Below are 27,996 nucleotides of genomic sequence, written 5' to 3' on the forward strand. Positions count from 1 at the left end.
CTGTCTGTTACTGTCAAATCATGTCTTACAAAATAAACCAGGCCACTTTTTTTTAAACTTTCTTTTTATAAAGCTTTGGTTTACTGCACTTACTTAGGATTGGGGAAAGGTAATAATTACTTTTGCATTACTCAAACAGTCCTATCTTTCAGAAATTAAATGAGTTATATAATCAGTAAATTATTTCATTGTGATTATATTTTCAAGGAAAATAGTTATGTAATTTCTGAATCTTAAACGCTCTGTATTTGAAAACAAAACCTTATGCAATGCATTTTTTAATCTATTTTATAAAAACTACCAGAAATGTGAGAGTTGAACTACAGTATAGGATACCAAATGTGATTCCATAATAAAATATTTCCAAATGTAAGTCACAAATAAAAATGCCTCAAATGATGGCTTCCAGCTCCAGCACAAGCTGAAGTGTCAGCCCACTTAGGATAAACATTAGCTCCTTATGGCTATCGTTACTCAACTAAATACCTGCAGCAAATACAAACAGATAAAGTGACCCAGATTAGCTAGCATACGTTGCCTTGAAATGTAACACTATTTGAAAGGTGTCCACTTTCCAAGGAACACAAACCACCTCTGGCATGCAACAAGAGTCCTACTGGAGACGTGGAGGGTATAAAGTCTCGAAAAGCCTCTCAAGAAAACCAAAAGTGTCTGGTGCTGAGACTACTGCGTTTATCAGGACAAGGAATAAATCATTCTGAGACTAAGGAAGGCCGCCAAAAGTCATAATGACATGCTGAAATGACACAGGTCACACAATATATGTAACTGTAATTTATGACACTTCCCTGTGTGACTTTATTAGGATGAGCCACTTCTTCCTGTGTGTGATTAGTGACAACTGTTTACTCATGAAATGTAACTAGCAGTCGTTTATTATCAACACAAAACAAATATATATACATATATTACTTTGGTAAAAGTAAAGCAAATACGTGCAATGTGTTTGAAATACAAATGTAAGATACTTTACTTGAGTCTTTACATGTTATGTTACTATACACTTCTACTATACTACACCTCAGAGGGAAATATTGACAGTCATTTTAAATACATTTATTTGATCAATTAGTTACTCGTTATGTTGCAAATTCAGACTGCTAACAAAAACTAAAAATCCTATTATACATTTTGATTTATTACTTATCATTTTAGTGGAAAACAATTACTCCAAATGTGGTGATTTTTTAAATGTTGATGCTGATGTGTGATAAAGTGAAAGATGAGAAGAAGTATTTAAAAATAGCATAACCATAAACACCTGCTGTACACCTACAAAATGCAACATAGCCGTGATATTAATCAAAAACATGTAATGAATGCAGGACTTTTTCTTGTATTGCAGTATTTTCACAGTGCAGGTTTAGTCCTATCACTTATGTAAACAATCAGAATACTTCCTCATTAGGGTAGCTTTGATAAAACTTAAGGCTCCTATTTCTGGTAAAGACTGTCTCTTTAAAAAGGTAAAGCATTGACCTTTTGAAAAGTAATGTATAAGCATATAATATAGACATGGTTACTGTGTGTATGGTAAAATAACAACAAGCTAAATCTAAGTAAACAACAGGGTAACAGTGTAGAGAGCTCTGGCCTGACTGACACATCCATCTAGAACTACAAAGAATTTCCCAGGAACAATTATGTTTTGCTAATGACCAATATCGGAAAAATGACTTAAGCTATCAGCAGATTCCAGTAAGGCAATAAAATGTATGACCACAAAGAGATATACGCCCTGTAATTCATATAGACCCAAATAAACCGATAAGGGCTTCAACTAAAAGATACTTTTATTATGAATTAAATTAGGGGTTGTTATTTTTTTATCGAATTATAATCATTCACTTGATAAAATGTTAAAAATAAATTAAAACCAAGTGCCAAGGTTCAAGGTTCAAGGTTCTTTATTTGTCATACGATGCCAGAGTCCTAACTGATGATTTGAAAGTGATCATTTATGACAGTACGGCTATTTAGCAGCTATGATAAATACCTCCATTTGTACTCAAATTCAAAAGCAAGCAATTCTTTACATGTAGAATTTAAAGCTGTAATCAGGGAGTGTTTCTTCGTCCAATTAATGATCAGGATTGGAATCAATGTGTTAGCATACTTTGTGGATTAATTCATCATTTTAAGAACTGACGCTCATTTTCCCACAACAATCAAAATGGTTTACCGACTCAACTTTATAAAATATCCACACACAGCATTTTACTATAATATCGGCCAGTAGACCACACTGTAATCTACTATACAGTACATTTATTTGTTGAAAAACGCAACTGTAAATGTTCAACAGTGAGTCAGTTATTTGTTATTTTACCAGATTGACGGCAGTCTTGTCAAACTAAACAACACGCCATTTTCATCTGAAATACTATACTATACTTTTGATTTTCAAAGTAAACATAGCCCAATAGGCAAAAGCTAAGTGGTCTAACCTTCATATTTGTATACTTTAGCCAACTAAATGATACCCACTTTAAAACTATACAACACTCAACTATGGTATAGCCCACAATGAGTTTTTTTAGTCCTGTATTTTATACTTTAAGCCGAATCCTTACTTCCAGGGTTAAAACTAAAAGGACAAGTTGTCTCCCTTTATGTTTGTTTACTAAAGCCACCTCTTAATGACACTACACAAAATTGCAAGCCACTACAGTCCATTATAATATAGTATGCATCTATTTCACAAGGCTATTTCTCATCTGTTGTTGTCATATACTATAGACAACACTCTATTCTATACTATACTCATCATCAGTGTAAACATGGCCAAATAGGCAGCTAAGTGCTCCCTCTATGTATTTTAATACTAAAGACAGCTAAGTGATATTTTCTACAATACTCTACAACACTCAACTCTGCTACAGGCCACAACACTTTAGGCCTACTATAATACAAATGTTCAGAGTAATATTTAACAGGATACGTTTCTCTTAATACCTGTATACTTAAGCCACCTCTCAATGACACTGCACAACATTACAAGCCACTAAACTCTATAATACTACATATATTTCAAAAGGGTATTTCTCATCTGAAGTCAAATAATCTCTACTATACTATACTATAATATACTACTAAATATGTCCCAAAAGACAAAAAAAAGGTCTCTCTACACATGTGTTTACCAAAGCCACCTCTCAATGACACTACACAACATTACAAGCCACTACACTCTATTATACTACATTATCAATCTATTTCAAAATGCTATTTCTCATCTGAAGTCAAATAATCTCTACTATACTATACTATGCTATGCTATGCTATACTATACTCAGAGTAAATATGGCCCAATACCCCAAAACTAAGTGGACTCTCTGCATATGTTAGGACTACACTATTATATTACATTACACATGTATTTCGACAGGGTATTTGTCATATAGGCTACTGTACACTACACCTTACTGTTCTCAGAGTAGGCATTGCCCAATAGCCACATGCTAGGTGTTTTCTGTAAACCTGTGTTTAGCTACTGGTCCCTTCTGATGTCCTACAACATTATTAATTGGCTTTTCCTCATAATATCAAGTATGATAAACAGTAAGAGGACAGCAGACCCAGAGACATCTTCCTCATCTGTCACTGCCAGCCGCAGGGGGTAGTCTTCACCCAGCCAACAGATGTGGTGGCAATAAGGCCTCGCCAGAGTAGTGACATAATTTTTGGAAAGGCCAGTACGTTTTTGTTTCTAATAATAAAACAGCTTGGTGGTCCAACAACAGAGAGGCACCTACCGAGCAGCAGCAGCCGATGCGTCTGTTTGTACTCCCGTTTGAGCTCCTTCAGCGCCCTGTCAATATTCTTACTGACTTTCTTCGCCTCCTTCTCGGCCTCCTTCTCCTCCACCAGCAATTTGTCCCAGTTTTTCTGCTTTTGGGTGCTAGTCTTTTGCAGCAGCTGTAAGCGTCGGCCACGGTCCTTCCCTGTCCCCTTCCCGCTGCCTCCCCCACCGCCTCCTCCTCCGCCGCCTCCGTTCTGTATGAGCACACCGTCGGTACCGGTGTCTCCACGGCGTTGCTCCGGGAGCCTGGCCGGGTCCCCGGGGCGCACCGGGCCGCGCAGCGCCGAGGTCTCCCCGCATCCCCCGGTGTCCTCCGGGCGAGCTCCCCCGGCGCGGGTCGGCACGGCAGCGGCGTCCGGAGGCTGGTCCGAGTCCGAGGTAGCGTTGGAGATAGAGCCGCTCAGGTCCCCGAAGAGCCGGGGACGCAAACTGTAGCACAGCCCCATGTTGAAACCAATATTTGTCTGTGAATGTGATTTTTCATAAATTAAAATGTCAAAAAAATCGCAGTTGCGCCAGCAGCCCTAGCGAGCCATCGTCACATTGGAGCTCCAGCGGTGCGATTTAAGTCCGAAATTGAGCCGAAAATGTGAATGAATTATGCTCCGACATTTGCTATATGTCATTTTGCATTTTCCCCAGTCAGCCTTTGCTTCGTAGTTAGTGGATCACCTGATCCTTTAGTGGACACTGCGGGTCCATCTTACCGTAAGTAACCAAAAGCACAACCTTGGAAAAAATCGCGACTATCCGCTGCGCAGACAGTCAACAATCTGACTGCACAGTTGTTAGGTGCAATGCACGGCGCGTCACGGTACTACAGTATGGCCATTTCGAGAATGCTGGTCATGATTTTCATTCCTCACATTGCATGCCTGCATACCTAAAGACACCTCCTGCCCGATAGATAGTGAACATGATCTATTTTATATCAGACTGTTTACGCACAGTCATGCTCTTTAAATATGTTCTAATATTTGAATGTATTCAAGATAATATTTAGAATTCTAACACATATCATTACAATAACCAAGGCATTATTGTATCAATTAGACCTTTTAACGTTTAATGGCTTATATATTTTTGTATGAGCTTTTTCATTATGTTATTCTTATCCATGCGAGTTGTTTCCTACATTCCCTTAATCCAAGTGTTATTTACCAAAATCTAAATATAATAGGCCTATTTTTAGCCTGAAAGCAGGTCAAGTGTCGCTATAAAAAGACTATTATGTGGATGATATATCTGGTCTTCAAATTGGGGTCCTGGGATATTTTAAGGGGCTGTGGGTCGCCCTCATGTGGTTTTAGCAATAACATAAGCTGTTTTTTTTTATTTTGCGAAGAAAATGCAGAAAAAACCCACTTATATTACATTTAAATATAAAGTATTTTTGTTGATTTTCTTTGTCCAGCCTCCCAACAGCAGTCTGCTCACATACACTGTGACTGCTTTACAAAACAATGATATTTTAATAAGATATAATTACTAAGGGGTCTAAAAAAGGTAGGTTACAAGGATTACAAGGACCAATGTCATAAAGATGCAGGTTTAAAAATGAACCACCAGATGGAGCACTATATTGTAACATAAAACAATAGAATATCTCTGGTGAGTAAATGTTTATTAATAGTAACAAGGTCAATATTGCTTTTGATACACTAACATCAGAACTAAAAAAAAAAGTGGCAACTGACGTCATTGCAAAAACACCAAAACAGCTGTTAAAGACGAACCAAATATAAAAACAACAAAACAATAGATAATTGTATTTAATTGTATTTATTTTAACGTTATTTAATATACTTCATACTATTTCAGGTCCATCACAGTGCACACTTTTGTAGATAATATAAGTATTATTTTTATTTCCTTTTATAGTGGAAGTCTCTGCGTTGCCTAGGAGACAGGAAACTGCTCCTACAAAGCTAGCAGCATCTCTTCATCACCTCCATCAGCACGGAAATGCCTCCCATGGTACGTCAGTTTTAGTTAAGTTTAAAGGTTTACATATTTGGTTAAAACAACAACACCAACATGAAGTGTCTGTTAGATATAATGGCTGAACATCAGGGCTTGTCAGTCGTTTAATGTTAGCTTATTTAGCTCTTTAGCTTCAGTCCTAGGCTACTCCTATTCAGGCCTGCTTGTTGTTTGCTAACTAGCCACATGATGCTACATGATAACGTGTTCAGACACCGTGATTTTAATGGTTTAGAATTCAACGTTTTGTAGCTTGTGATGTACTGGTATATATTATCAATCAACATCATTTTGTTTTGAAAGGAGAGAGAAAAACAACAACATGTTAAGGTCTTTATTCAGTAACTACAGTATAATTAGGTTAGCCCAGTGTTCACTTAGGGACCATCAATAAATAACCATTTATATGACACAAACCACATTTATTAAAAAAAACATTTCAACGTGCTTGCTTGGACGTTAAGCAACAAATAAATAAAAAGTACAAATTATGCTTACAAAATATAATAAATGTGTCTTCTGTAGCAAACCTTTTTTGATTACTGGTGTGTCCTGATTGTCATGAATATTTTAATAGAAGATTTGTTCAGCTTTCAATAGCTTACATGTCATATGATCCAGTGACTCCAAATCAATGCATCATTGTATTACTGCAAGTAGGAGATTGTATATTGTATATCTATAATGGGCAAGTTGGACACATCTGTTTGTATTGGATTTTAGTGTACATTATATTTAATAAACATATATTTTATGAAAAAACAGCACGTATTTAATTGAAAACGTTTTGATCATTTCAATAGCTTCCATGTAATGTGAACTTTTTACTCAAATTAATGCATACTTGTAGCACTACGCTGGACAGGTATGACACTTCTTTTTTATATGTACTTAGTATATTTTGATACCTTTCTACTTTGAGCTAAGTAAAAGATCTAACTACTTCTTCCACCATTGACAAAATGTGTCACCATGTGTCCTACTCCTATTTTGAAGTGGACTTGATGAGTGCTCTCCTGTGAGCCTGTTACCTGGCACTTAATCACATGTCAGCTCTAATCCCCTCGCAGCCCTTCCTCTGTCTGCCGTCAAGGCTTAGCTCAGGATAGGTGAGACACATGCAGCCGGCAGCGTCACTTTTCCACTCGCCCTCGCCAGGTAAACCTCCACCTTCCTTAATCACCCACCTGCAGAGAGAAAGGTAAAGGATGAGCACTCATGTTTTATTGCTGTGTTTTCTAGAGTCTTTGAGTTGCCTCAGAGTAGCATAGGTGTCTGTTGATCTGTGGAGGGATGTTACTGTGCTTACGATGACCAACTGTTGGCCTGTGTGGGACTGTCCAGGCTCCTCGCTGAAGGAGAGGCAGGGCTCTCTGTGGACGATGAACCGCTACACCACGCTGAGGCAGCTGGGGGACGGCACGTACGGCAGCGTGCTCCTGGGGAAGAGCAACGACACGGGGGAGATGGTGGCCATTAAGAGGTCAGTGCAAACTGGGTGGTTTCGTCTCGGAGCATTAAGCTGATTTAACTCTGAGAGACTGCTTCAGAGTGCTTCAAGAATCTAGACCCTAACGTGTTGTATCCTCAAATAAAAATAAATAAAAAAGTTACGTTTTGCATTTGTCTGCATCATGTGATTATATATTTTATCCACATATTTTGTATAGTATTATAATACACCATTTTTATTCAATACAGTATTTGTTTTTGCATTCTGTTTCTGTTTTACATCTTAATCTGTTTTAAATGTTTTTATTCGTATTCATGCAACTTACTTGCACCATTATATCTATTTTATTTATCTCTTTTTCTTTTTTATGTTGAGTATATTTGATGTTGCACTGTTGGACTAGCCTGGGGCTTAAGATTGTATTGCCAAAACTACATCATAGATATCATGTACATGAACAAAAAGCCTTTGAATCTTGAGTGTGTAGGAATTTAAGGTAAATAAGCTTCTGGAATGACAAGTTTAAGGCATATTGTGAAGATACACAGACACTGTAGTATTAGTATTACTATAAATATTATTATTATTATCCTAGGTTTTGTTACTTTATGTTGTCATGACATCCTTTTTTGACAGTTCACTACATTTTAATGATGAGCTGTTTAAGATCTCTGGCAAGAGATGAATAATGAATGTTTCACGGGGCTCCTTCAGGCACTGTTTGTAAATGTAAGGTTATAGTGCAAGCTGACACTGCTGATGACAGTCAAAGAAGTGAAAGTACACCGCGTAGTGTTGCTCCTGGAGTATGAGAGGGAAGAAGGGGAAAGGTTAAAACAGGTCACACACGTGAAACATTTCCATGCAAAGTTCAAACGTTTAAATATTGTGATGTTGACAGGATGCTGTTTGTACTACTATTATGGCTGATAAAACATTTATTTGGAGCCCATAGTCACCATAAAGAAAGTATTTTCATACCCTGAAAAGAAGTCGGAAAGTCTTTAATTAATAAATCTGTTTTCACCCCTAACAGAATGAAGAGGAAGTTTTATTCGTGGGATGAGTGCTTGAGTCTAAGAGAGGTTAAGGTGAGAATGATTATAGTCTAGTAGACATAGTATAGACAAAAAATATTCACTAGTTGATACTACTCAGTAATTATTATATTAATCAACTTTCTGCTTGTTTTTGCAACATTCAAATAATCAAGTAAAGTTATTAATAGGACAGCAACATTTTTTATTTCCAAGTTGTGATTGATATTTAAATGTCCAATAAATATGGTATGAAACTATATAAATAGGTGTATTCATTTATTATTGAAGTTTTAAGTTATAAAAAAACTAAGTTTTAAATGAGAATTTGTTATGAGTCTAGGTTTTGTCGTAACTTGGCCTTCTTTGAAAATGAAAACACAACAAATATTTCCATTTTAAAATGTTCTCTTTCTCTTGCATTCCCTGATCATCAGCTACATTACCTGAGACTATATGAAGAGAAAAAAATTCTCTGGTCATGTTTTGTTTCTGTTTGGAGACGAATGTTATATCAAATTTCAAACACTGTGTTCAGGCATTTTAGAAAATGCCCTACATAATGAGCTATTTTACTAATTATTGACTATTTTACATGTTTCTTTAATGCTTGTGTTTTCAGTCACTGAAGAAGCTGAACCATGCCAATGTGGTGAAACTGAGGGAAGTGATCAGAGAAAACGACCACCTCTACTTTGTCTTTGAGTATATGAAAGAAAACCTCTATCAGCTCATGAAAGAAAGGTAAGAAGAATTCCTCTTACAGCAACGGCTTTATTTCAGACATTTACCAGCTGTGTGCACGGTTCTTTTTGTCATATCATTTTGCAGTGGGTTTTTGTGTCACCATTGGGAATGTGAGAATGATTTGGGTCAGCTTGAGTCATCATGTGTCGGTCTTGATTTTTTCAGAAACAAGTTGTTCCCTGAGTCACTCGTCAGAAACATGACATTTCAGATATTACAGGGACTGTCCTTTATTCATAAACATGGTAGGTGACTTACAGCAAAGCCTTTGAGTATAAACTGAGTACTTCCTTTTTTGTCTGTATTATCAAGCTGTCAGCACTGTCCTGGTATAAATTGTTCATAATTGAGTAAACCGAAAACCACATATAAAACTGTGATGTATTTAAAAATGACTCACTTCTCTCCCGTGAGGAGAGGAGGTGTGAGTGGTACCAAATATTAACTGAACACGTTTCCTCTCTTCCTTCAACACTGTCTTTAGTGCTACTGTGAGTTGGTGTTTTACCCACTTGAATAAGGCATGATTGTTTGCGTAGTGTTTTTATCTTTACCCCCTCTTTTTTCTGTTTTCTTGTCTTTTACCTCTTTTGCCGCTGCCAGGGAAGATAAGATGTTTTCTGAAAATGAGATAAGGAACATTTTGTTCCAAGTTTTGTCTGGCTTAGCTTTTGTGCATAAGCACGGTAAGAGCCTTCTGATTTCGCTTTCCCTTTCCAACAGGGTTCGTACATTTCACCTATAACAACAAAACAGTGTGATTGTGTAGAGAAACCACCAGATTGTGATGAAAATCAAGCATTTTACAAGAAATATCAGAAACATGTAAGCATATTAGTCATCTTGAAACAAAACAAGACTTTGTACAAACCCTGTTCAAGGCTTGCTTGTCTGTGTCCGGTTAAAACATCTTTCTTTTGGTCAGAGATGTTTTAACTCTGTGTTTGAATCTAGATATAGTGGTTGTAATCGTGGTAGAAACTTGGTGGCAATAACTATTTAGTTTGAGAGAACAATACAAATCTGGACAAACATCAGAACATGTGACTCTCTTGATGTTTTTCAGGGTATTTCCATCGGGATATGAAGCCGGAGAACTTGCTCTGCATGGGCCCAGAGCTGGTGAAGATCGCTGACTTTGGGCTAGCCAGAGAGATCCGCTCACAGCCACCTTACACTGACTATGTGTCTACAAGATGGTGAGACTCATTTATCTACAAGATGATATCAGGGCAGTGTGTACAGTACAGGTCATTCCTGTGGAAGATCTACACGACAACCAATACTATTTACATGATTAGATACCACTTGGGGAAAGAGAGAAAATATGCTCTTTTGCAACTACGTAAGCTATAGCTCTCGTTAGATAGAAGAGACACAACCATTTATTTTTCTAAAGATAAGATGAAATAAAACGGACCCTGTAGGGAAATGTTGTTCATTTAATGACAAAAAGTACTGCATTAAAGTAGAACATAAATTAAACTAGAAGGGCACTTGGAGAGAGCACACTTCTGCCAAGACCAAATGCCCTTTTTTTCCAATGTTTACAAAAGTGAAAGATCATTAGTGTATCCTCCTCTTCCCTTGCCCATGTTACACCCTTCCACTGAATTTAATGACAATCATTAGTTTGTATGTAATCTAGACAAACAAACCCAATTAAAACAGTGACCTCCTTGGAAAAAGGACCAAACAGGAATTAAAGCCAAACTAGAGTTAAGTCACCATGAGTAAATCTGCTTTAAATATCCTCCCTCTGGTTCTGACAGGTACCGGGCCCCGGAGGTTCTGCTAAAGTCTAACTGCTACAGCTCACCCATCGACATCTGGGCGGTGGGATGCATCATGGCGGAGCTGTACACTCTCAGACCTCTGTTCCCTGGAAACAGCGAGGTGGACGAGATCTTCAAGATCTGTCAGGTGCTGGGAACGCTGAAGAAGGTGAGCCATCTCAGCACAAAGTCACATGTTGGGTGCTGCTGTTGCACCAACCGGGACCTCTGAAATTAAAACTTCTGCCCTTCTATGACGCAAACATCAAACTACTGTTTCTACCTTCTATATTATTGGCTCTGACCAACAGATCTATAGTCAGAATGGGCAACGTATGAACATTTTATCGACATTGTATGTGACTAGATATTGTCTGTCTCTTGTCATTTTGGATATCCTAATATGCCAAAAATCTGGTTTTACAGGCTGCATTACCGTAAAGTGATTTTATCATTTGTCTTTACCCACTCATTTATTAAATCTACATTTCTGATTTTAATTTATCAAATATTTCAGAGGTTTTTCCAACAGTGCATTTGATCATTTTGTCAGGATTTTTGTCCGCTACTAGTATTTTAATGTATTTTCTTTTGTTGTGAAGTTCTTGTGACTCACTGTTGCTTTCTGTTGTCTCTCTCCACATCAGCCAGACTGGCCTGAGGGCGTCAAGCTTGCCACCTCGATGAACTTCCGCTTCCCAAAGTGCGTCCCCACCAGCCTCAGATCTCTGATCCCAAACGCCAGCAGCGAGGCGATCACACTGATGAGAGACATGCTGCAGTGGGACCCTGAGAAGAGACCGAGTGCTGTTCAGGTACTTTGAAAACCCTTTAAGTTTGAACGTAGACTGAATAGAAACATACAGTGAAGACAACTCTCTCATTTTGATTCAACAGTGTTTGGTGAATACTTTTATAATGAGCACCTTTGAGTATCTATTTTTCGATACTCAAAGTAGGAATCAATCAGCTTACCTTTACCTGCTGTACAACCAAACTGTGTGTACAGCTGCAGCAAGGCACTTCCATTGACCTCATTCCAAGCTTGAGACAGACACACGCCATTATGAAAACATTTCAACCACTAATAAAGCTTGAAAATAGTTTTTCGGTGCTCCAAATATTTATTTAGGTGTTTTACAATTCAGTGATAGAAACATGCAATTATGGTTTGTCTCATTAGTTCTTTACTATATACTGTATATCTTACAATCAATCACATGTCCTTTAAACAATATCCACTTTATTTTCATGTTCATGACTCGGCTGCTTTTATTTTGAGAAGGCAGCATTTTTCACATTTAAAGAAAATTCTATAATGAATACGCTGCTTTGTGTGTTGTTGTGAGCTTCTTACTCGTATAAAAAAACATTATGAGCACAGATGTAATTGAGGATTATCTTCCCTGTGTTCCAGGCTCTACGGTATCCATACTTCCACGTCGGCCCGGCGCTCGGTGCTCCTCTGAAGAGCTCGGAGCAGCACAAGGCTCAGCCAAAGATGTACGAGTCGTCTTCAGAAACAAAGCCTCTGTCCCTCTGTAAGACGGACCTGGAGTCCAGCGAGCAGAGTAGGACCCAGAGAGGCAGCCAGTCTCTGCACCAGCCTCTTCAGCAGTTACTTCTCCCTCAGAACAACATGGAGCAAAACCCAAAACAAACGATGTGTTCTTCCACACTGACACAGGGACAGCAGGAACCCCTCAGCCTGGTGAAAAACAGGCAACCAATGAGCTATCAGGCTGTAGGTATCAACGAACTGCAGCTTCTGAATGTAAAAAGTAGATCTTCTTGAAGCTTTGGAACTTATTTCTTCTTTATTTCAAAGCCTACAGGAGCAGAGAACAGCATGAGTGCAGTGAGGACGGGACGCAGACGCTGGGGACAGGCGTCTTACAGATCTGAGGACAGCTGGAACGACGGAGAGGAGGCAGACGCCGGAGTCTCCATCTCCAAAAAGCCCACCATCAGCTCTCTGAAGGACGGGGCAGCAGAGGGGCCCAGCTGTCGGTTAGTCCTCCTTATTTTCATGTAAAAGTTTTCATTACTGTTGTGAAAAAAAATACAATAATGTGATATTTGTGTGTCTAGGTTGGTAGAGTCGCAGAACAAAACAGAAAGAAAGCTGCCGAGTAACAGCGGGCTGAACCGAGCTGAATCCTCCACGCTGTCCGCCAAGCAGCACTACCTCCGCCAGTCCAGATATCTGCCCGGTGAGGAAAAGAGATCTAAGGAAATTCATTAAATTAATAATGCACTAATGACAGGTATTGTGCGATCCTTTTGTTGATGAGGAGGAGTGATAATGTCTGTAATATGTTGATAATGTTTGCACAATATGAAAATCAATAGAAATGGTATGTCCTTTTGGTGTCCAAGGAGGGCATGAATGATTAACCCCGATGTACAACAGGTGCAGTTATGTAAGCATCTCCATGCATGTCCTATTTATGTTGTGTCTGTGAAAAAATAAGAAGTTAAAAAAAATAATGCACTAATGAGCCTAAATGCGGTGTCATGACCTGGCTCTTGGCCATAACAAAAGCGTGGAAAGGACAAGATATATGAAAATATATTCATTAACAACAACCCAACGTTAAACAAAACTAACATAAAGGCAAAAGCATCAACGAAAAGGCTGCTCTCCCAAAACAGGTCCTCCGTGGAGAGAGTGATCGAGAGTCTGGCTCAGGCCTTTTACTCCTTCGGTACCGGCAGCCAGGTGTCCTCAATCAACGCTGACAGACAAAGGGAGAACATTAAAGGGCCACACACACACAACAGGAGATAGCAAAGCAGGGGTCATCACACCCCCCCCCTTAAAGTCGGTGTCCCCAGGACCATCGGCACACCAACCCCAACCCTGACAAAAACAAAAAACAAACAGTAATGAAAAACAAAAATACATATGGTACCCTATTTTTCATCTCTGATAACCAGTGGCTTGGAAAGGGAGTTATTTAACAAAGCATTATACAAAACATCGCTACCGAACTAAAACATTTGTGAAAATAATACAACCAACCATCATTCTGAAAAAATAAGTTATGCGCAGTTTTCTTCGGGGGAATCTTTTACCAGGTTGTCCGCCTGAAAGAGACAAATACCCAACAGACCAAATGTATCATTGTTTAAATTGTAACTTGTTGTGTGGGCTCAGGAGTTCACTCCATTGTTATCATTTTTAGGCATAAATCCAAAGAACGGCTCTTTAGCAGAAAGCCCGGTGACCGGCAGAAACCTGTGCGGCGCCTCGGGTTTAACCAGAGAAAAGACGCCAGAGTTTCCTCTAAATAAAGGTAAGAAAGACTTCAGAACACAAATGAAATGCTGATAACCTAGTTTTAAATCATCTTTTGCCTGTGCGCCAATGCGTGCCTCCCTGTGTGCGGCAAACTCAGCTTTTTGAGGGCAATAACATTTTTGTTTTTGAAAGTATAGATTGAAGCAGAATTCTTTTGTAAAAACATGTAATCTGGAAATAGCCTAATAACATTCATCCTTTTTCAATAAATGTTAACTTTATAAACGCTCTGGAGAAATCGTTCAAAAATGGACCAACCAAAAAGCTGTGCAGCGTTCTATTATCCATCCATTCATCCATCTTCTCCCGCTTATCCGTGGTCGGGTCGCGGAGGTATCAGTTCCAGCAGAGAGCCCCAAACGTTCCTTTCCCTGGCCACAGCAACCAGCTCTGACTGGGGGATCCCAAGGCGCTCCCAGGCCAGCGAAGAGATATAATCCCTTCACCTGGTCCTAGGTCTACCCCTCGGTCTCCTCCCAGCTGGACGTGCCTGGAACACCTCACTAGGGAGGCGCCCAGGTGGCATCCTTACTAGGTGCCCGAACCACCTCAACTGGTTTTCGACGCGAAGGAGGAGCGGTTCAACTCCGAGTCCCTCCCGGATGACTGAACTTCTCACCTTATCCCTAAAGGAGACGCCCGCCACCCTGCAGAGAAAACCCATCTCGGCCGCTTGTATCCGCGATCTCGTTCTTTCGGTCATGACCCATCCTTCATGACCATAGGTGAGGGTAGGAACGAAAATGTCCCGGTAGACAGAGAGCTTTGCCTTCTGGCTCAGCTCTCTTTTTGTCACAACGGTGCGGTAACGCGACTGCAGTACCGCTCCCGCTGCTCCGATTCTCCGGCCCATCTCACGCTCCATTGTTCCCTCACTCGAGAACAAGACCCCGAGATACTTGAACTCCTTCACTTGGGGTAAGGACTCATTCCCTACTTGGAGTGGACAGTCCATCGGTTTCCTGCTGAGAACCATGGCCTCAGATTTGGAGGTGCGTTCTATCAATTATGATAATTATGAATTATGATGTACAGCCCTGTACATGCAACATGTAAATAGGTACACTTGAGATTTCCTATTTTATTTTCATCGGGTTTAATCCTTCTTCTCTTCTCTCTATGTTGTGCTGTGGGTTTTAGACAATAGTCTTCCTAAACTAACAGATCAGCAGCCTCTTAAAGAAAAGAGTCTGGAGGATCGTGATCTTTCTAAAGGTATCTGTTCACAGAGTTACTCTCCTTTGCTGTTATTCAGAAATGATTGACATTGTTGAAATCCCAAGATTAAAGCAAGTAATAACATCAGCAGTGGATTATATTAGACTTGAAGCAGGTCATCAGTTAGTGATGTGATTCTTGTCCTTACAGACTCCTTCCTGAGCAACAAAAACCCGAACCAGACACAGATGCCCCCTTTTCAGAAGGCTGAACCAGGATCAGCGAGACAGAGGGTCACACTGGCCCCCATAGGAGGCAGCTCTGCCAGTGAGTTCTTCGTTTAATAACTAGAAATAACTGGAAGCGTCATTGTTTTTCTTTTGAGAGCAGTGTGTACACTCTTGCTCTTCCGTCATAGCTGGGCAAAAGCGCCCCCTGGAGTCAGAACATAGTCCTTAAAGATGTCTAAGAAGATAGTCACTGACTAAGGAAGATTTAAAGTTTTCCAGCCCTGAAGAATGTGTTCATTTGTATTTGTATCAATTGTCTTATAGTAATATTGAATAGTTAATATAAACTTCTAAGACACATATACATGCACACATTTGTACAAAGTATAATAATGATAGTAACGTAAAATAGCATACAAATATAATATATAATTAAAAAAAGATAAATCGCTTGATCTAGAAACTGATCTGCAGGTCTATAATATAAATATGTCTCATTATAAGATTTTACGAGACATAATTATCAGTTTCCAGTGTCTGTGGTCCACTTCCCTTATATTGTGGGAAGTTGTCTATTATTTTTTTACATAGTCTGACAAGAGAATGTACATTATGTGTTTAAAAAAAATGGAAAATGTGCATTTCAAATTCTATCCACCATTTAAAAACTCATTATGTTACGGACTTTTTGATTTTGTATCGCTGTCATTCTTTTAACCTGAATATTTGCCCACTTTCTTTTTGTAAATCTTGTAGTGGATCTAAGAGTTGAGTCCAAAATCAAATCATCCAAGAACACGACCTCCTTAAATAAACTGCTGCCCTCAAACGAAGGTAAAAAAACAAACAGAGCCTAAAATGATGTGTGCAGTTTGATGTTGCTTCCTTGAAATAGGCCTAAACCTTTCCCCTCTCTCGTGATGATCCACCAGAGCACGAAGGGTGGAGGAGCCGATCTCTGAATCCTCCGATCTCTGGATCCAGCGCCTCAGGGTGGAGCTCGACCCTGCAGCCGGTGCACGGACGGGTCGACTGGACCGCCAAATACAAAGGAAACCAGTAGCACCAGTCCACTCTGCACCACGAAAGACTCATGAGACCAGTTCCCACTGCACTAGAGCCAGGAAATACTCTAAAGGAGAAGTGTTGCCTGTTGATCTGTTACATTTGCCACATTAAAAATTATTGTCCAGTGTCGTACATGTGTCCCATAACTCCTAGAGTCAGTATTTTCTTTAAATAATAGACAATTAAGTCGTTATATTGTATTAAAGTTTTTTATTTTACAACAGCAGATATATTTTTTAAAGATAAAAACATGACTTTTCTGTATAAAAATGTATTTTCTTTCTCGTACCTTATCTCATAAAGTCACATTTTATATCACATGTTTTATACAGAACCAGAATGTAATAGTAAACAAGGGAATGTTTGTGAATGAACAGTATGTGGAAACACACATTAATATTGATTGTAATGTCAAACATATGCATTGACACACTGAAAAAACATCTGTACATATTTTTAAGATTTATGTGGTTTCTTTTGCATGCCAGCGATGATCTTCACCAGCATCAGTCCACTGAAAATAAACATTTACAACAGAATATATGGTTAAAAATGACTGAAAAGTAATGTATGTGTGTATGACAAAACTAAAGCAAAAGGTATATGAATGATTATCTGTGATGGAAATTAAAATCTGATAAGTGATTCTGTTTCACCTTGCTAAAGTCATTAAACCAGCTGGCATGAACTTCCAGGAGTTGAGAAACCTCAGTCCCATCACCACCGCCAGAGTCCCAGAGGTGCCTGCAGGGGGAACAGATGTTTATATGTGTTTGTGAAAGCTGCAATTATACTTTAACAAATTCAAACTTGCTCACCTAGAGAAAGCCAGACATTCTTTGGGTTTTGAGATGCCAGAAAAGCACCGACAGCAGCCAGCAGACCGAACAGCAGCCCTGCAGACAGAGAGGCCCCGCTGCCTGTGGAGGAAACAGGGTTTATTTTGAAATGGTGAAATAAACTTGAAATCAAATCAAACAATCCTTTTTCTTAAACAACACATACAACGCCAAAGACAGGTACAGGTGTGCAGGTTGTCAATTTGTTTGTATCCCTCCCCCCACCTCATAGGATAAAACAAGCGAAACTAGTACAAAACATTTAAAATGACAGACAAACAAATGGTTGAAATCACAGCAAAACTAAAACATAAAAAGGTCGAGATAAATGTTAGTCATGGTTGACTATAGTACATCTGTTCTAATTCAGTTTTAAAAAAAAATATGAATCAGTTAGGGAAGAGTACACAGTTTCAAACTTTCCATCTACATTAAAAATAAATAAAATAGGTTTAAAACGTGCTTTTAACTATATTTGCATGTAGCTAATGATTGGCATGGTCTCCTACCTGCTTTAAAGTAACCTATGAGTCCTCCTGTCGTCACCAGAGCAGCGTAGATGAACCCAATCCAGTCCACAGCCATGTCTGCTGATGTTGTAGTAAAGTTTATTATGAGGAAATGTTGGATTGAGCAGCATTGAATCCCAATGTAATAACAGTAACACGTTTATTATAGCGACAAAGAATTTGCGAATTAATTTTATTGTCAAAATGTCCCTCAAAACATACATTAAAAAAGAATATTAACATGTCTTACCTGTACTTTAAAACTATCCCCGTTTGTTTGTCACCCAGCAACTTCCTAATGTTACCGTGATTGTGTCACTTCCGGTGTCGTTTCAAAGTAAAAGTATGCGATGATTATTAAATTGTCCTTCACTTCAAAGAGCTTTCCAGATGAAAATGTGAAAGAATTAAAACATTTAAAACCAGGCACGTAAACGCAACCCTCTTCAATGACATATACTCATTAGGAAACTGAAAGCATACAGCTTACAGAAAAATGTAAGAGACGAATGCAAAATTATCAAGTTTCTCTGGATTTACTCTTTATAGGTATGCGTCTGAGTAAAATGTTTTATTTTATTCTATTAGCTACTGACAACATTTATCTTTGTTGGAATTCAACAGACACTGGAATAAAGTGGCTGCCATACATGTAGAGATTGAGATTTAAAAACATGTTGGAGTGGTCTCTATTTTTTCCAGAGCTGTACATCCAATAGCTCTCAGCCTATAGATAGAACACGTATGTTCTGGCGCTCAGAAAAAACACTTTTTGGACACAGGCCCAATCTGAAATGGTAAGACTTAATTGTTTTTTATTGATACATCATCAGTCTTAAACCTTGCCATAGACAGAAAGCAATGACTCCAAAATAGACTTGTGCTGTGTTGCCACAAAAACAGCCAACATATCTCTTAAATGCACTTTATCCCGTCACTATGGGAAACAAGAGCATTTCCACAGAAAACAATTCTGAGGATTATAAAACATGTTTAATTGTTGATGATCTCGTATTGTTCCTATTTTCATTGTTGACAGGAAAGGAATATATATATTCACACAATCTGTTCACAAAACCTGTAGCAACAGCAAAGAGCACTTGCATATGTGACAAAAATATATAAAACAGGCCATGAATAACAAAACAGGTTTAATTATTCTGTTGGTTTTTTTCCACCGCCCTTTTTCTTCTTCTTGGGTTTGCTCTCGTCTTCTAGAATAACTTCTTCTGCTGCAATTCGGACTCTCTTCGTCTTTGAAAGCTCCTGAATCAGTTCTGTGGACCAAAGCAAACAGATTATATAAGAACAGAGTATGTTACATATAATTTAGAAACTACATACAAACTAATCAAATCACCAGTGTCCCTATACCCTCTAATAACTGTAGCTCAAATCTATTTAATAAGAAGAAGTGAGACATGACTCAGTGTTTGCAGGACCTTGAGGTGTCGTGGTCGGAGCGGCTGGTTCCTCAGCGGGCGGCTGCATAGACGAAGGTTTCCACACAGCGAGGCACGTCAGGCGGGCCGTTGTGTTCACTTCCATGAGCAGAGTGGGAGACTCCAGCTCCTGATGGACAGCAGGAGTACAAAGGAGGCAGGAGTTTAGGACTTAGTGAAGAAAGGAGAGGTGACACAGCCATGGGCTTTGATGCATCAAATGTTAAGGATAAAATAAAACCTAGCGGCTGTTTTTAATTGATTTATTTTAGTTAGTTATCTCGGAGAAGGTAAATGGCAGTGTATTGTTTAATTAAAAATGTAATGGTTACAACCAACTCTCTAAAAAAAGACAAGATGACATTGGTAGTTAAGAAACAGCTCAGCAGGGAACAACAGTGTCATTTTGCACATTTTTGTTTTTATTTTGAAAATATATGTTAACTATTTGATTTAAAAAAACATGTTATTCTGCTTTGCAAAGAAGGTATATGCCTATAAGTAGTTACACTATGGAAATGTTATTGTTTTTGTGTCTCTGCAAGGTAAATGGTTTTTCAAAAGGAATAAGGTGGAAGTTACAAGTAAATGTGTTATAATCAAAAATGTATAAATCAAATTATAGACATGCCTCTTTTAGATAAAGTTTCCACATTTTGATGAATCCGTCATTTGAAGCCGTCACCAGTATGCAGTGATCCTCCATCACGAAACTTTCGACCGCCTTCACTCTGAAATCGCAACATTTTGAGAGGATTATATTCTGTAGTTACAAAGTCCAATTCTCTTTCATTATAGAAATGTGTTTATAAGAAATGCAGGTGCAAACACTTTAAATAAATAGATCTGAAAAGTAAAGTAAGTAAAGAACACAAACACTGAAATTACCTCTTTTCATGAGCCTTAAACTCACACACCCATTTCTCTTTTCCCAGGTCACAAAACCTCACTTTTTCATCGTCTCCTGCAACCGCAAGAATGGAGTTCTGAAAAAATAAAAGTAGGATTTCTATTTGACCATGTATGGATTACCATGTCATTTCCCAGGTCCAATGTAATACCATAAGATTAGATAGAACTTTATTAATCCCGAAGGAAATTCTTTTTGCCAGGTTGCTCCAAAATTACAATACAGATAATACAGATACATCATAATAAAAGTATGCAATATACAATAGCTCAATATACAAAGTTTTAAAGTAACGTATTACAGTGCCCCAGTAGAGAATAGGTAGCAGCCTGTGACAGTGACAAGTCATATTGCACATTCAAGAAAAATATTAAATATCAAATACTAAAAACAACTAATAGCTAATTTCTCATCGTACTAAATAAAATTAGGTTAAATATTAAAACTGCAGATGTTATGAGATTATGACATTAACCTAATATTGCACATGGTGTTATAGTTTAATTATCCTTCCTGCAGAAGGAGGAGGAGTTATACAGTTTGATGTCCACAGGAAGAAAAGACCTCCTGTGGCGTGTGTGTGTGTGTGCTCACAGTCTATTTTAACCATAAAGACCTTGTTTTTTCCCCCTTCACATTGACCTCTCACCCCATGATTAAATGTTGTTAGAAGTGTCATTTTTTCTAGTCAGATAACTCACATTTAAGAACTTCACAGATGAAATCCTCTTGGGGTTTTTCATGGTTGCCGTCACAGAGGCGGTCTCCAGGTCGTAGATGTCCACTTCATCGTTCACCACGACCACATATTTATCCCCATCAGGAGACCATCGGACTATGTGTGCGTCTGTTAGAAGTGTAAAAGAACAATTTATTTCAAACACACTGATCACACATTCATTAAAGAACTTGAACAGTCCTTAATTAGAGAATTTAAAATGAGGCTTACTCCGTTTTATGTTTTTGATGAAGGCCGATCTTCCGTTTGTTAGATTCCATGTTCTAAAAAGGGATACAAATATGCAAAAGTTATCTCTTTAAATATAAATATATTTGTCTTGTTAATACATAATGCTATTCCTATTTACAAGACCATAGTTGTATAGGTTTAAAAAAAGATTAGCAAGCAACGGATGCTTATCCCAATTTAACTGAAAAGATAATATCATAAAAACTATAAAAGAATGATTTAATACGATTGTCTTTTTGTGATTTTACCTGAGAGTTTTATCTGTCCCGACTGAAAGTGCAATTTTTCCAGACGGATGGACGGACAGCGACGTGACATGACCTCTGAGGAAAAACAGGTAGATAAAGCGAGTTCATTTGACTCGTCATGGCAATCAAAATCCAAGACAACACTATCACGTGCTACAAGTGCTACTGCAGCATCACTCTCTCTCTCGCTCTCTCGCTCTCTGCTTACTGGTGAGCTTTGATGGATTTCAGACAATCCCACTTCTTCGTGCCCCAAACACAGATGAGTCCGTCCTCTCCTCCGCTCAGTAAATGAGACGTCCCGTAAAACTCCAGGCAAGAGATGGTGCCTGCATGACAGAGAAGTTAAGCTCAGGTGCGCAAACATCAAGCTAGAGTCTTTTCATTTCATGGTAAAAAGCAAGCAAGGTCAATTCTTTGATGATTATTTAAACTTGATGGGCTAGCAGTATAGAAAATGTAACAAAGTCTATCACACCAACGGGATAAAAGTGCCCCAACAGCCATTTAAACATTACAAATCAAGAAACAAAAGCAGTTTGCTACAGCACCTTTACCAGAGATCTCCATGCCACTAAGCCACAGCTACTACTTCCACATTGTAGAATTGGTGTATGACTTGATGTTAAATAGGTGATATCCTGAAGATGTCTCACCATCGTGATGCAGCAGAGCTCCGTGTTCAATCTTCTTCTTCATGTCGTACAGCTGGATGGTCTCATCTTTGCTTCCTGTGACCACAAACCTCTCGCTGGCTGCTGCGGCTGATATAGATGCTGTGTGGGCGTGATGAGTGAACTCTGCCTTCGCTGTCCACTCCTGCAGGACAAACAATAAATACAGGTTTTTAATGGTATAGAACATTTTAAGGGGGTTTGTTGTTGTTTTAATTTCCTTCATTTGTTTATACATTTTGCAGTTTATTTATTAATCTATTTATATATTCTTTTCTTTAATAAGCTTGTAGTGGGTTTCTACCTCACCTGCAGAAGTATTATTTTTTCCTCTGATTTTTCCTTTTAAAAATGAACAATATAAAATACATAGTTATTTATTTAAAGGACAGTAAACAATGTCCCATTTAAACCATGATTTCTTATAGTGCTTTTGAATGTAATTGATCATTTGAAATGCATTTTGTATCTACACCCAAGTCTGTTAATGTGATAACTTATTAATTGACTGTCCATAATTCCTTTAAAATACATCCTATGGTCATAGCATCACACACAAGTTGTTTTACCCTGTTGGACTGCACATCAATCACAGCGACAGACTGTATAAGCTGTAGTTTTTAAGAAACTACAGCTTATAGACCCTTTTTGCTAAATAACTAACAACTAATAAATAACTGTAACTTACTGGTTCATCAGTTTTCACTCTGTACCCAAAGGTGACCTGCTCGTAGCTCCCAGCTATCAGCCCCAGTACAGCTGCCATGCTGTCGCTGCACAGGGCTAAGCTATCAGGCTAGTTAGCTTTCTTTAAACTTCAGCTTCCCTGTCACCTAGTTTTAGCAACAGCTAATAACAGGTTATGATACTCCAAAATAGGAAACACATGCGAAACAACGATAAAACACGTAAAGAGTTGGTGAAGCTATTAAAACACGGAAATATGTAGCTATGTTTTTTGCGTTAACAACTTCCAAAACAACGTGTGTGGCTGTTGCGCATGCGCATAATTCGACTTCCTTTTATTTTGTATGGATTTCAAAATAAAAGTTCAAACGCAGTTGACAGCTCAAACCACTGAGCAGCTACAGTAGCTTGAGCAGGCAGGATTGATTTGAAATGATTGGATGACATGACCTTTTTTTTCGTCCCTTGGAGATAGGGGGGTGTCCCTACACAAAATCTCTCAAAACATGAACACTCACAAAGATAATAAAGGAATTGGGGGGCGTCTACCTACCTGGCGGTGTTGTTACATTACATTACATTAATGTTAATGTTGTAATGTTAAAAAGAAACCTAAAAAGCACTAGAGTCGCTTAGCTGTTAACTGGTTTAAGAAAGAAAAACAATTTAAACGGATGTACTATTTTAATGCATTACCAGAAGATGACTTCCGTTATTTTAATGAGAAAAGGGAGGGAACGTGGGCGTTTATTTAATTGGCTGGTTCCCTTAGAAACGTCATGATAAACATCTCAGATAACTGTCTGCATGAAGAGGAACTTGTCAGGACTGTTACATTACATCTTGGCACTGAACGGAGAAAATGGCAAGGAGGTAAGTTTTTTTTGGAGTCTTAGAGAAATACAAGAGAATAATTTGTATTTTAGAGGTTTTTCATGTTGTTTGCATGTTTGTTCTCATCAGCTAATAACTGGTGAAACTTCAGCCAGTTGTCGAGTGTTTTTAAAAGTTTCCTTTACAAGACAGATTTGCAGTTTCCAAAATGCTAATCACTTTAGTGGTGTTTAATAACCTTTAGTTGACTTTGTGAAATATTTGTTATATCCTTGACTGACCTCTTTTTCAACATGCAGCCTTTCATAAACGTTGAGACATCAACAAAGGGGAAGTGTGCTGCTGCTGCTGCTGCATGTGGGATTTATTAGAGTTTTCCACAGGAAGTACGAGATTAAAGAGGTCCTGTGTTTATGACCACTGAGTCATTGAGCAGTGAAACAATCGAGTAGTGTTGTTTACAAACCTTATCATCATGTGATTGTGTTGATGAAATCCTTCAGATAACAGAAGTTAACATGATACTAAAAAAGGCGTGTAACCAACTCAAAACCACTTATTTAAACCAATTTTGTGCTATATGTGCAATATATGTATATGCCGTTAATAACTGTGTAATATATACCTGGCTGCTAAATCCTTAGAGCTGTTACAAGATGTTTATTTTGTAAATTGTATAACTTGCTGCTGTTAAATACCAACCACCTATGTGCAATATGTGCTATATGTGCAATATATATATATGCCGTTAAAACTATATACATGGCTGCTAAATCCTAAGAACTGTTACATGATGTGTATTTTGAAAATGATGTAACTGATTTTAAAATGTGTGTGTGTTCATGCCTTTTCTGTTTAGTCTACTTCTCTATTTAATTTGGTGTTTGTTTTTTTTAACTTAGTTTTTATTTCAGATTCAGTTTCATTATACGTACATCATGTTCACATTTTGGTCAACAGTTTTTCCATTTTCATTTAGCTGCATCTACATATCATTTGCTGTTTTATTGGTGTTTTCCCCCAGTCAACAGGCGGACAGGGAGCTCACCGAGGTGCTGAACCAGCTCTGGATCCTCGACACAAACCGCCTGCGGCCGGGCACGGACTACATCATCTCCCTTCAGGTCAGATCCCATCTCTGCCTTTATCTAGAATTATACAAAGAAATTAAGCTTGTTTTTCTGAATATAAAAAACTAAAAACAAATATAAAACGGTATTAATCCAGGTGGGCACAAAGAGTCTGTTTATTTATATTTATTAAATATGTAATTATATATTTTTCAATGTATTTATTTTTTTATATAATTTGTGTATTATTATAGACTGAGAAAAACATGATAAAGGACCATACATACATTCTTAGGTTAATACCAATAATTTGTTTGTGAGTCTCAGGTGTTATCTAGTAAATTGAATTATTTTACATGTAAGGCTTAATCTTGTTCTTTAGTCACCACACCACAGATGAAACCAGAAATATATTTAATATTTAATGTATTTATTTCATTTTTTTCTCCTGATGAAATACCTGTCATAATAATTCATGTTATTTATCTATTTTTCTTGCTAGCAAATGCCATATATTCACTTATCTGCAATGCAAAACATGCAGTCAGAGATACATGCAATAAATGCAAACAGATCTGGACACAGTGAAGTGTCACCAAATGCAAACTGAGTCAGTGTTAACATCTCTCTGTGTTGGTGTGTTTTCTTCAGGGGAAGGCAGGCTATGTGGCTCAGGGCAGTAACTACGCCAGAGACAGGGCCAGAGCTCCTCTCTTCACTTACGTCAACGAAGACAAACTCAAGAGTATCGAGACATATTTACGTATGTTGCACTTCCTGTTTTTCCATTACTCTTTTGACACCTCCAATTTTGTAACAAGCATGTGTCTTTTTTTATGCAGATTTCGTCAACCTGCTGGACAATTATGAGACGTCCACAGGCGTACAAGAGGAAGTGACTTCAGAGGAGCTGAAAGAGAACAGGCTGTTTATCGACGCCATGATGGAGACCGCTGTCATGAAGGTGCAGTAGATTTAGGAAAAGGGTAGCATGAAGTTTGCACTCTATAAACCTCTGATCAAGTAATGAATTTCCCCTTTTCATGTCTTGGGGCCCTCTTTTATCCTGGATGTGTGCAAACACTTTTTCAAGCTGTTGCTTAATGACCAGTTAAATGCTTCTCACTGTGTGACACATTTATTTAGTTAAAAGCAAAATCAGTCCGTTTTTTTAACATCAAGTTCTTAGTTTTTTGCCAAAAGGTTTTCCTACTATTCTGATAATACATTTTTGAGGAAACACTGAAGGCTTTAAGCATGCGGATGGCCATTTGAAAGAAACTGAATATGCACCCACAGTATCAGCTACAGTTTACCTTAAATAATCCTAACTATTTTATTAAATTAGGTAAAAGAAGGTCACATAAAAAAGCTGAAATGTGTCTTAGTTACATTTCTGTGATCTATTTTGTCATTGAAAGCTTGAAACATGTTTTTATTGTTTGTTTTTTCTTTACAGTTTGCTCACGGATATCTGTCCAACAAAGGACAGTCCCCGTCAGACTGCGATCAGTTCAAGAGACAGCTGTATGACATCTGGTTCAGACTGTACCATAGGGACAGGAGCGGAGGGTGAGTCAGGGGGGAGACACATGTTACAATAATGACATGTTTACTGCATCTTTGAGAAGAGTCACACAGATTGTTTTCACATGATTTAGATATTTAACTAAAGTAAAAGTACTACAATCTCAATGTAGAAATACTCCACTACAAAAGGTTATTGCAGTAAAAGTAAGTGTTATCATAAAAATGCACTTAAAGTATTAAACATTGCACTCATTGTGGACAAATCTTTCTTTTTTAAAACAAAAGCTCAGCAATTCTTCAGCCTTCTGCTAGTATAAATCACATATTAGAAAGTCTTTCTATGTTTTTATGCAAGTATCGTAAGTTACTCAAGCTGTCAGATGAATGTGATGAAGTACATGTGCAACATCCCTTCTGAATATTAGTGGAGTAAAAGTTCTTAGTGGCGGGGAAAAAAAGACTTAAGTTCAGTACTTCAGTAAATGCTCTCAATTGTATTCCAGCACTGGTGTTACCTATTTATGCTTTAGCTTTGCAGGAATACAAACCTAGAAGATAAGGAAATACATTTAAACATGATCTCAGATACATGGAGACTTAACAAAGCCATATTTGACTTTTTTTGTTTTCATTATAGTAAGGATTCCTGTGGATTTGAACATGTGTTTGTGGGAGAAACCAAGTTCGGCCGGGAGATCTTGGGTCTGCACAACTGGGTCCAGTTCTACCTGCAAGAGAAACACGACCATCTGGACTACAAAGGCTACAAAGCAAGAGCAAACAAGAATACCGTAAGAAGATATGTTATATGCATGATTAAGATACAGAAAACCTGTCAGACATCTTTTATCGCTAAGACTCTGAGGGATACTTTGAGGGATTGTATCTTCTCCCTTCAGGTCAGAGGTACTGTGTTCCTTCAATATGTTTTTTTTCATTTCTTCCAATTCCAATGCTTAATTTGCATAAAAGCCAAATGTTAACACATGCACCTTTTACAAATACTTAAGTTTGAAGCACATTTTCTTTACTCACCCTACGAAAACACTTTAATTACTTGAAAAAATGTGATGTTTTCTGTTGATCGCGCTCTGCAACAAGTCCAATTCCCCCTCGTGGGACAAAAGAGATGAACTGAACTGAAATGTATTTCTTAATGAACTTCATTGTTTTTCAGCCGGATGAGGACGATCACGTCCTGAATCTGCAGTTCAGTTGGAAAGGTTTGGTGAAGGCGGTCGGCGGCGTCTTCATCGGCGTCAGTCCAGAGTTTGAGTTTGCTCTCTTCACCATCATCTTCCTCATGTCGACGGAGAAGAGGACGTCTGTGGAGGTGAAGGTGGACGAGTACCTGCTGGAGCTCATCGTCTATCGGAACGGGCAATGCATCGGCACGTCTTATCCCAAACTGCTCAGCAGCAACCAATGGGATTAGTAACATCGCTCCATAGGCTGCGACTTTTCATGAACATATTTTCATGTTAAGCAGTTTGTGTAACACTTTCATTCCTATAAGTATAACCCTAAACCAAATCCAGATTATTCTTGCACTAAACGCCAGGCTTAAACTTTCTATAATTATTATTTTTTCCTAAAACTTCTGAACTGGATTGGTATAATGAAGCTTGTTAAGTATTAAGATGTCCTTTTCTGTTTGCTATCATGGAGTGAATAAATGTTTCTTTATATAAAAAGTCGTTTTTAT

The 27,996-nt window shown here is 38.2% G+C and overlaps 5 protein-coding genes across 6 annotated transcripts in view; 2 read left to right on the top strand and 3 right to left on the bottom strand.

Moving 5' to 3' along the window:
• Nucleotides 1-4,545, bottom strand: part of gnal (guanine nucleotide binding protein (G protein), alpha activating activity polypeptide, olfactory type) — a 48,054-nt gene extending 43,509 nt beyond the window's left edge. The window contains exon 1 of the mRNA XM_034153078.1: nucleotides 3,777-4,545. Coding sequence (XP_034008969.1) covers nucleotides 3,777-4,269 — 493 coding nt within the window. The 5' untranslated portion in view covers nucleotides 4,270-4,545. The remainder of the gene's footprint in view (nucleotides 1-3,776) is intronic.
• A 1,225-nt stretch (nucleotides 4,546-5,770) lies between these two features.
• On the top strand, nucleotides 5,771-16,684 carry LOC117500326 (serine/threonine-protein kinase MAK-like). Its single transcript, XM_034153160.1, has 16 exons — nucleotides 5,771-5,800; nucleotides 7,151-7,289; nucleotides 8,296-8,350; nucleotides 8,919-9,040; nucleotides 9,209-9,288; nucleotides 10,110-10,242; nucleotides 10,816-10,987; nucleotides 11,466-11,633; nucleotides 12,236-12,562; nucleotides 12,647-12,828; nucleotides 12,910-13,031; nucleotides 14,007-14,117; nucleotides 15,263-15,337; nucleotides 15,491-15,607; nucleotides 16,267-16,344; nucleotides 16,443-16,684. The coding sequence occupies exons 2-16, from the start codon at nucleotides 7,189-7,191 to the stop codon at nucleotides 16,571-16,573; spliced, it is 1,974 nt and encodes a 657-aa protein (XP_034009051.1). The 5' UTR covers nucleotides 5,771-5,800; nucleotides 7,151-7,188; the 3' UTR covers nucleotides 16,574-16,684.
• A 92-nt stretch (nucleotides 16,685-16,776) lies between these two features.
• On the bottom strand, nucleotides 16,777-18,358 carry LOC117500328 (transmembrane protein 14C-like). 2 transcript variants are annotated; one of them, XM_034153163.1, is made up of 5 exons: nucleotides 18,177-18,358; nucleotides 17,927-18,004; nucleotides 17,397-17,498; nucleotides 17,235-17,322; nucleotides 16,777-17,092 (listed from the first exon to the last, which is right to left on the bottom strand). In XM_034153163.1, exons 2-5 carry the CDS (start codon nucleotides 18,000-18,002, stop codon nucleotides 17,035-17,037), a joined length of 324 nt encoding a protein of 107 aa, XP_034009054.1. In that variant the 5' UTR covers nucleotides 18,003-18,004; nucleotides 18,177-18,358; the 3' UTR covers nucleotides 16,777-17,034. The 2 variants fall into 2 exon arrangements, with proteins under 2 accessions (XP_034009054.1, XP_034009053.1); XM_034153162.1 differs by having other exon boundaries at nucleotides 17,927-18,007.
• A 358-nt stretch (nucleotides 18,359-18,716) lies between these two features.
• pak1ip1 (PAK1 interacting protein 1) lies at nucleotides 18,717-23,170 on the bottom strand. The gene is made up of 10 exons (XM_034153161.1): nucleotides 22,859-23,170; nucleotides 22,153-22,315; nucleotides 21,705-21,825; nucleotides 21,497-21,571; nucleotides 21,228-21,280; nucleotides 20,980-21,125; nucleotides 20,257-20,354; nucleotides 20,000-20,099; nucleotides 19,369-19,498; nucleotides 18,717-19,203 (listed from the first exon to the last, which is right to left on the bottom strand). Exons 1-10 carry the CDS (start codon nucleotides 22,934-22,936, stop codon nucleotides 19,082-19,084), a joined length of 1,086 nt encoding a protein of 361 aa, XP_034009052.1. The 5' UTR covers nucleotides 22,937-23,170; the 3' UTR covers nucleotides 18,717-19,081.
• A 451-nt stretch (nucleotides 23,171-23,621) lies between these two features.
• Nucleotides 23,622-27,995, top strand: LOC117500117 (poly(U)-specific endoribonuclease-C-like). The gene is made up of 7 exons (XM_034152815.1): nucleotides 23,622-23,730; nucleotides 24,716-24,815; nucleotides 25,413-25,524; nucleotides 25,604-25,725; nucleotides 26,221-26,333; nucleotides 26,929-27,082; nucleotides 27,469-27,995. The coding sequence occupies exons 1-7, from the start codon at nucleotides 23,720-23,722 to the stop codon at nucleotides 27,724-27,726; spliced, it is 870 nt and encodes a 289-aa protein (XP_034008706.1). The 5' UTR covers nucleotides 23,622-23,719; the 3' UTR covers nucleotides 27,727-27,995.
• The last annotated feature ends 1 nt before the right edge of the window (nucleotide 27,996 follows it).

Source organism: Trematomus bernacchii, unplaced genomic scaffold (genome assembly GCF_902827165.1).
Source record: "Trematomus bernacchii unplaced genomic scaffold, fTreBer1.1, whole genome shotgun sequence".
In the NCBI taxonomy this organism is placed as follows: domain Eukaryota; kingdom Metazoa; phylum Chordata; class Actinopteri; order Perciformes; family Nototheniidae; genus Trematomus; species Trematomus bernacchii.

Coding starts and splice junctions, on each gene's coding strand:
- pak1ip1 (XM_034153161.1), bottom strand. CDS start 22,936: ATGGCAGCTGTACTGGGGCTGATAGCTGGGAGCTACGAGCAGGTCACC. Junction 20,355..20,979: donor CATCTGTGAAGTTCTTAAAT/GTGAGTTATCTG, acceptor TTATTTTTTCAG/AACTCCATTCTTGCGGTTGC. Junction 19,499..19,999: donor GGAAACTTTATCTAAAAGAG/GCATGTCTATAA, acceptor GCTGTCCATCAG/GAGCTGGAGTCTCCCACTCT.
- LOC117500117 (XM_034152815.1), top strand. Junction 25,525..25,603: donor GAGTATCGAGACATATTTAC/GTATGTTGCACT, acceptor TTTTTTATGCAG/ATTTCGTCAACCTGCTGGAC. Junction 25,726..26,220: donor TGGAGACCGCTGTCATGAAG/GTGCAGTAGATT, acceptor TTTTCTTTACAG/TTTGCTCACGGATATCTGTC.
- LOC117500328 (XM_034153163.1), bottom strand. CDS start 18,002: ATGGCTGTGGACTGGATTGGGTTCATCTACGCTGCTCTGGTGACGACA. Junction 17,499..17,926: donor CATAGGTTACTTTAAAGCAG/GTAGGAGACCAT, acceptor TTTCCTCCACAG/GCAGCGGGGCCTCTCTGTCT. Junction 17,093..17,234: donor GGTTTAATGACTTTAGCAAG/GTGAAACAGAAT, acceptor GTTTATTTTCAG/TGGACTGATGCTGGTGAAGA.
- LOC117500326 (XM_034153160.1), top strand. CDS start 7,189: ATGAACCGCTACACCACGCTGAGGCAGCTGGGGGACGGCACGTACGGC. Junction 13,032..14,006: donor CCAGTCCAGATATCTGCCCG/GTGAGGAAAAGA, acceptor TATCATTTTTAG/GCATAAATCCAAAGAACGGC. Junction 14,118..15,262: donor AGAGTTTCCTCTAAATAAAG/GTAAGAAAGACT, acceptor TGTGGGTTTTAG/ACAATAGTCTTCCTAAACTA.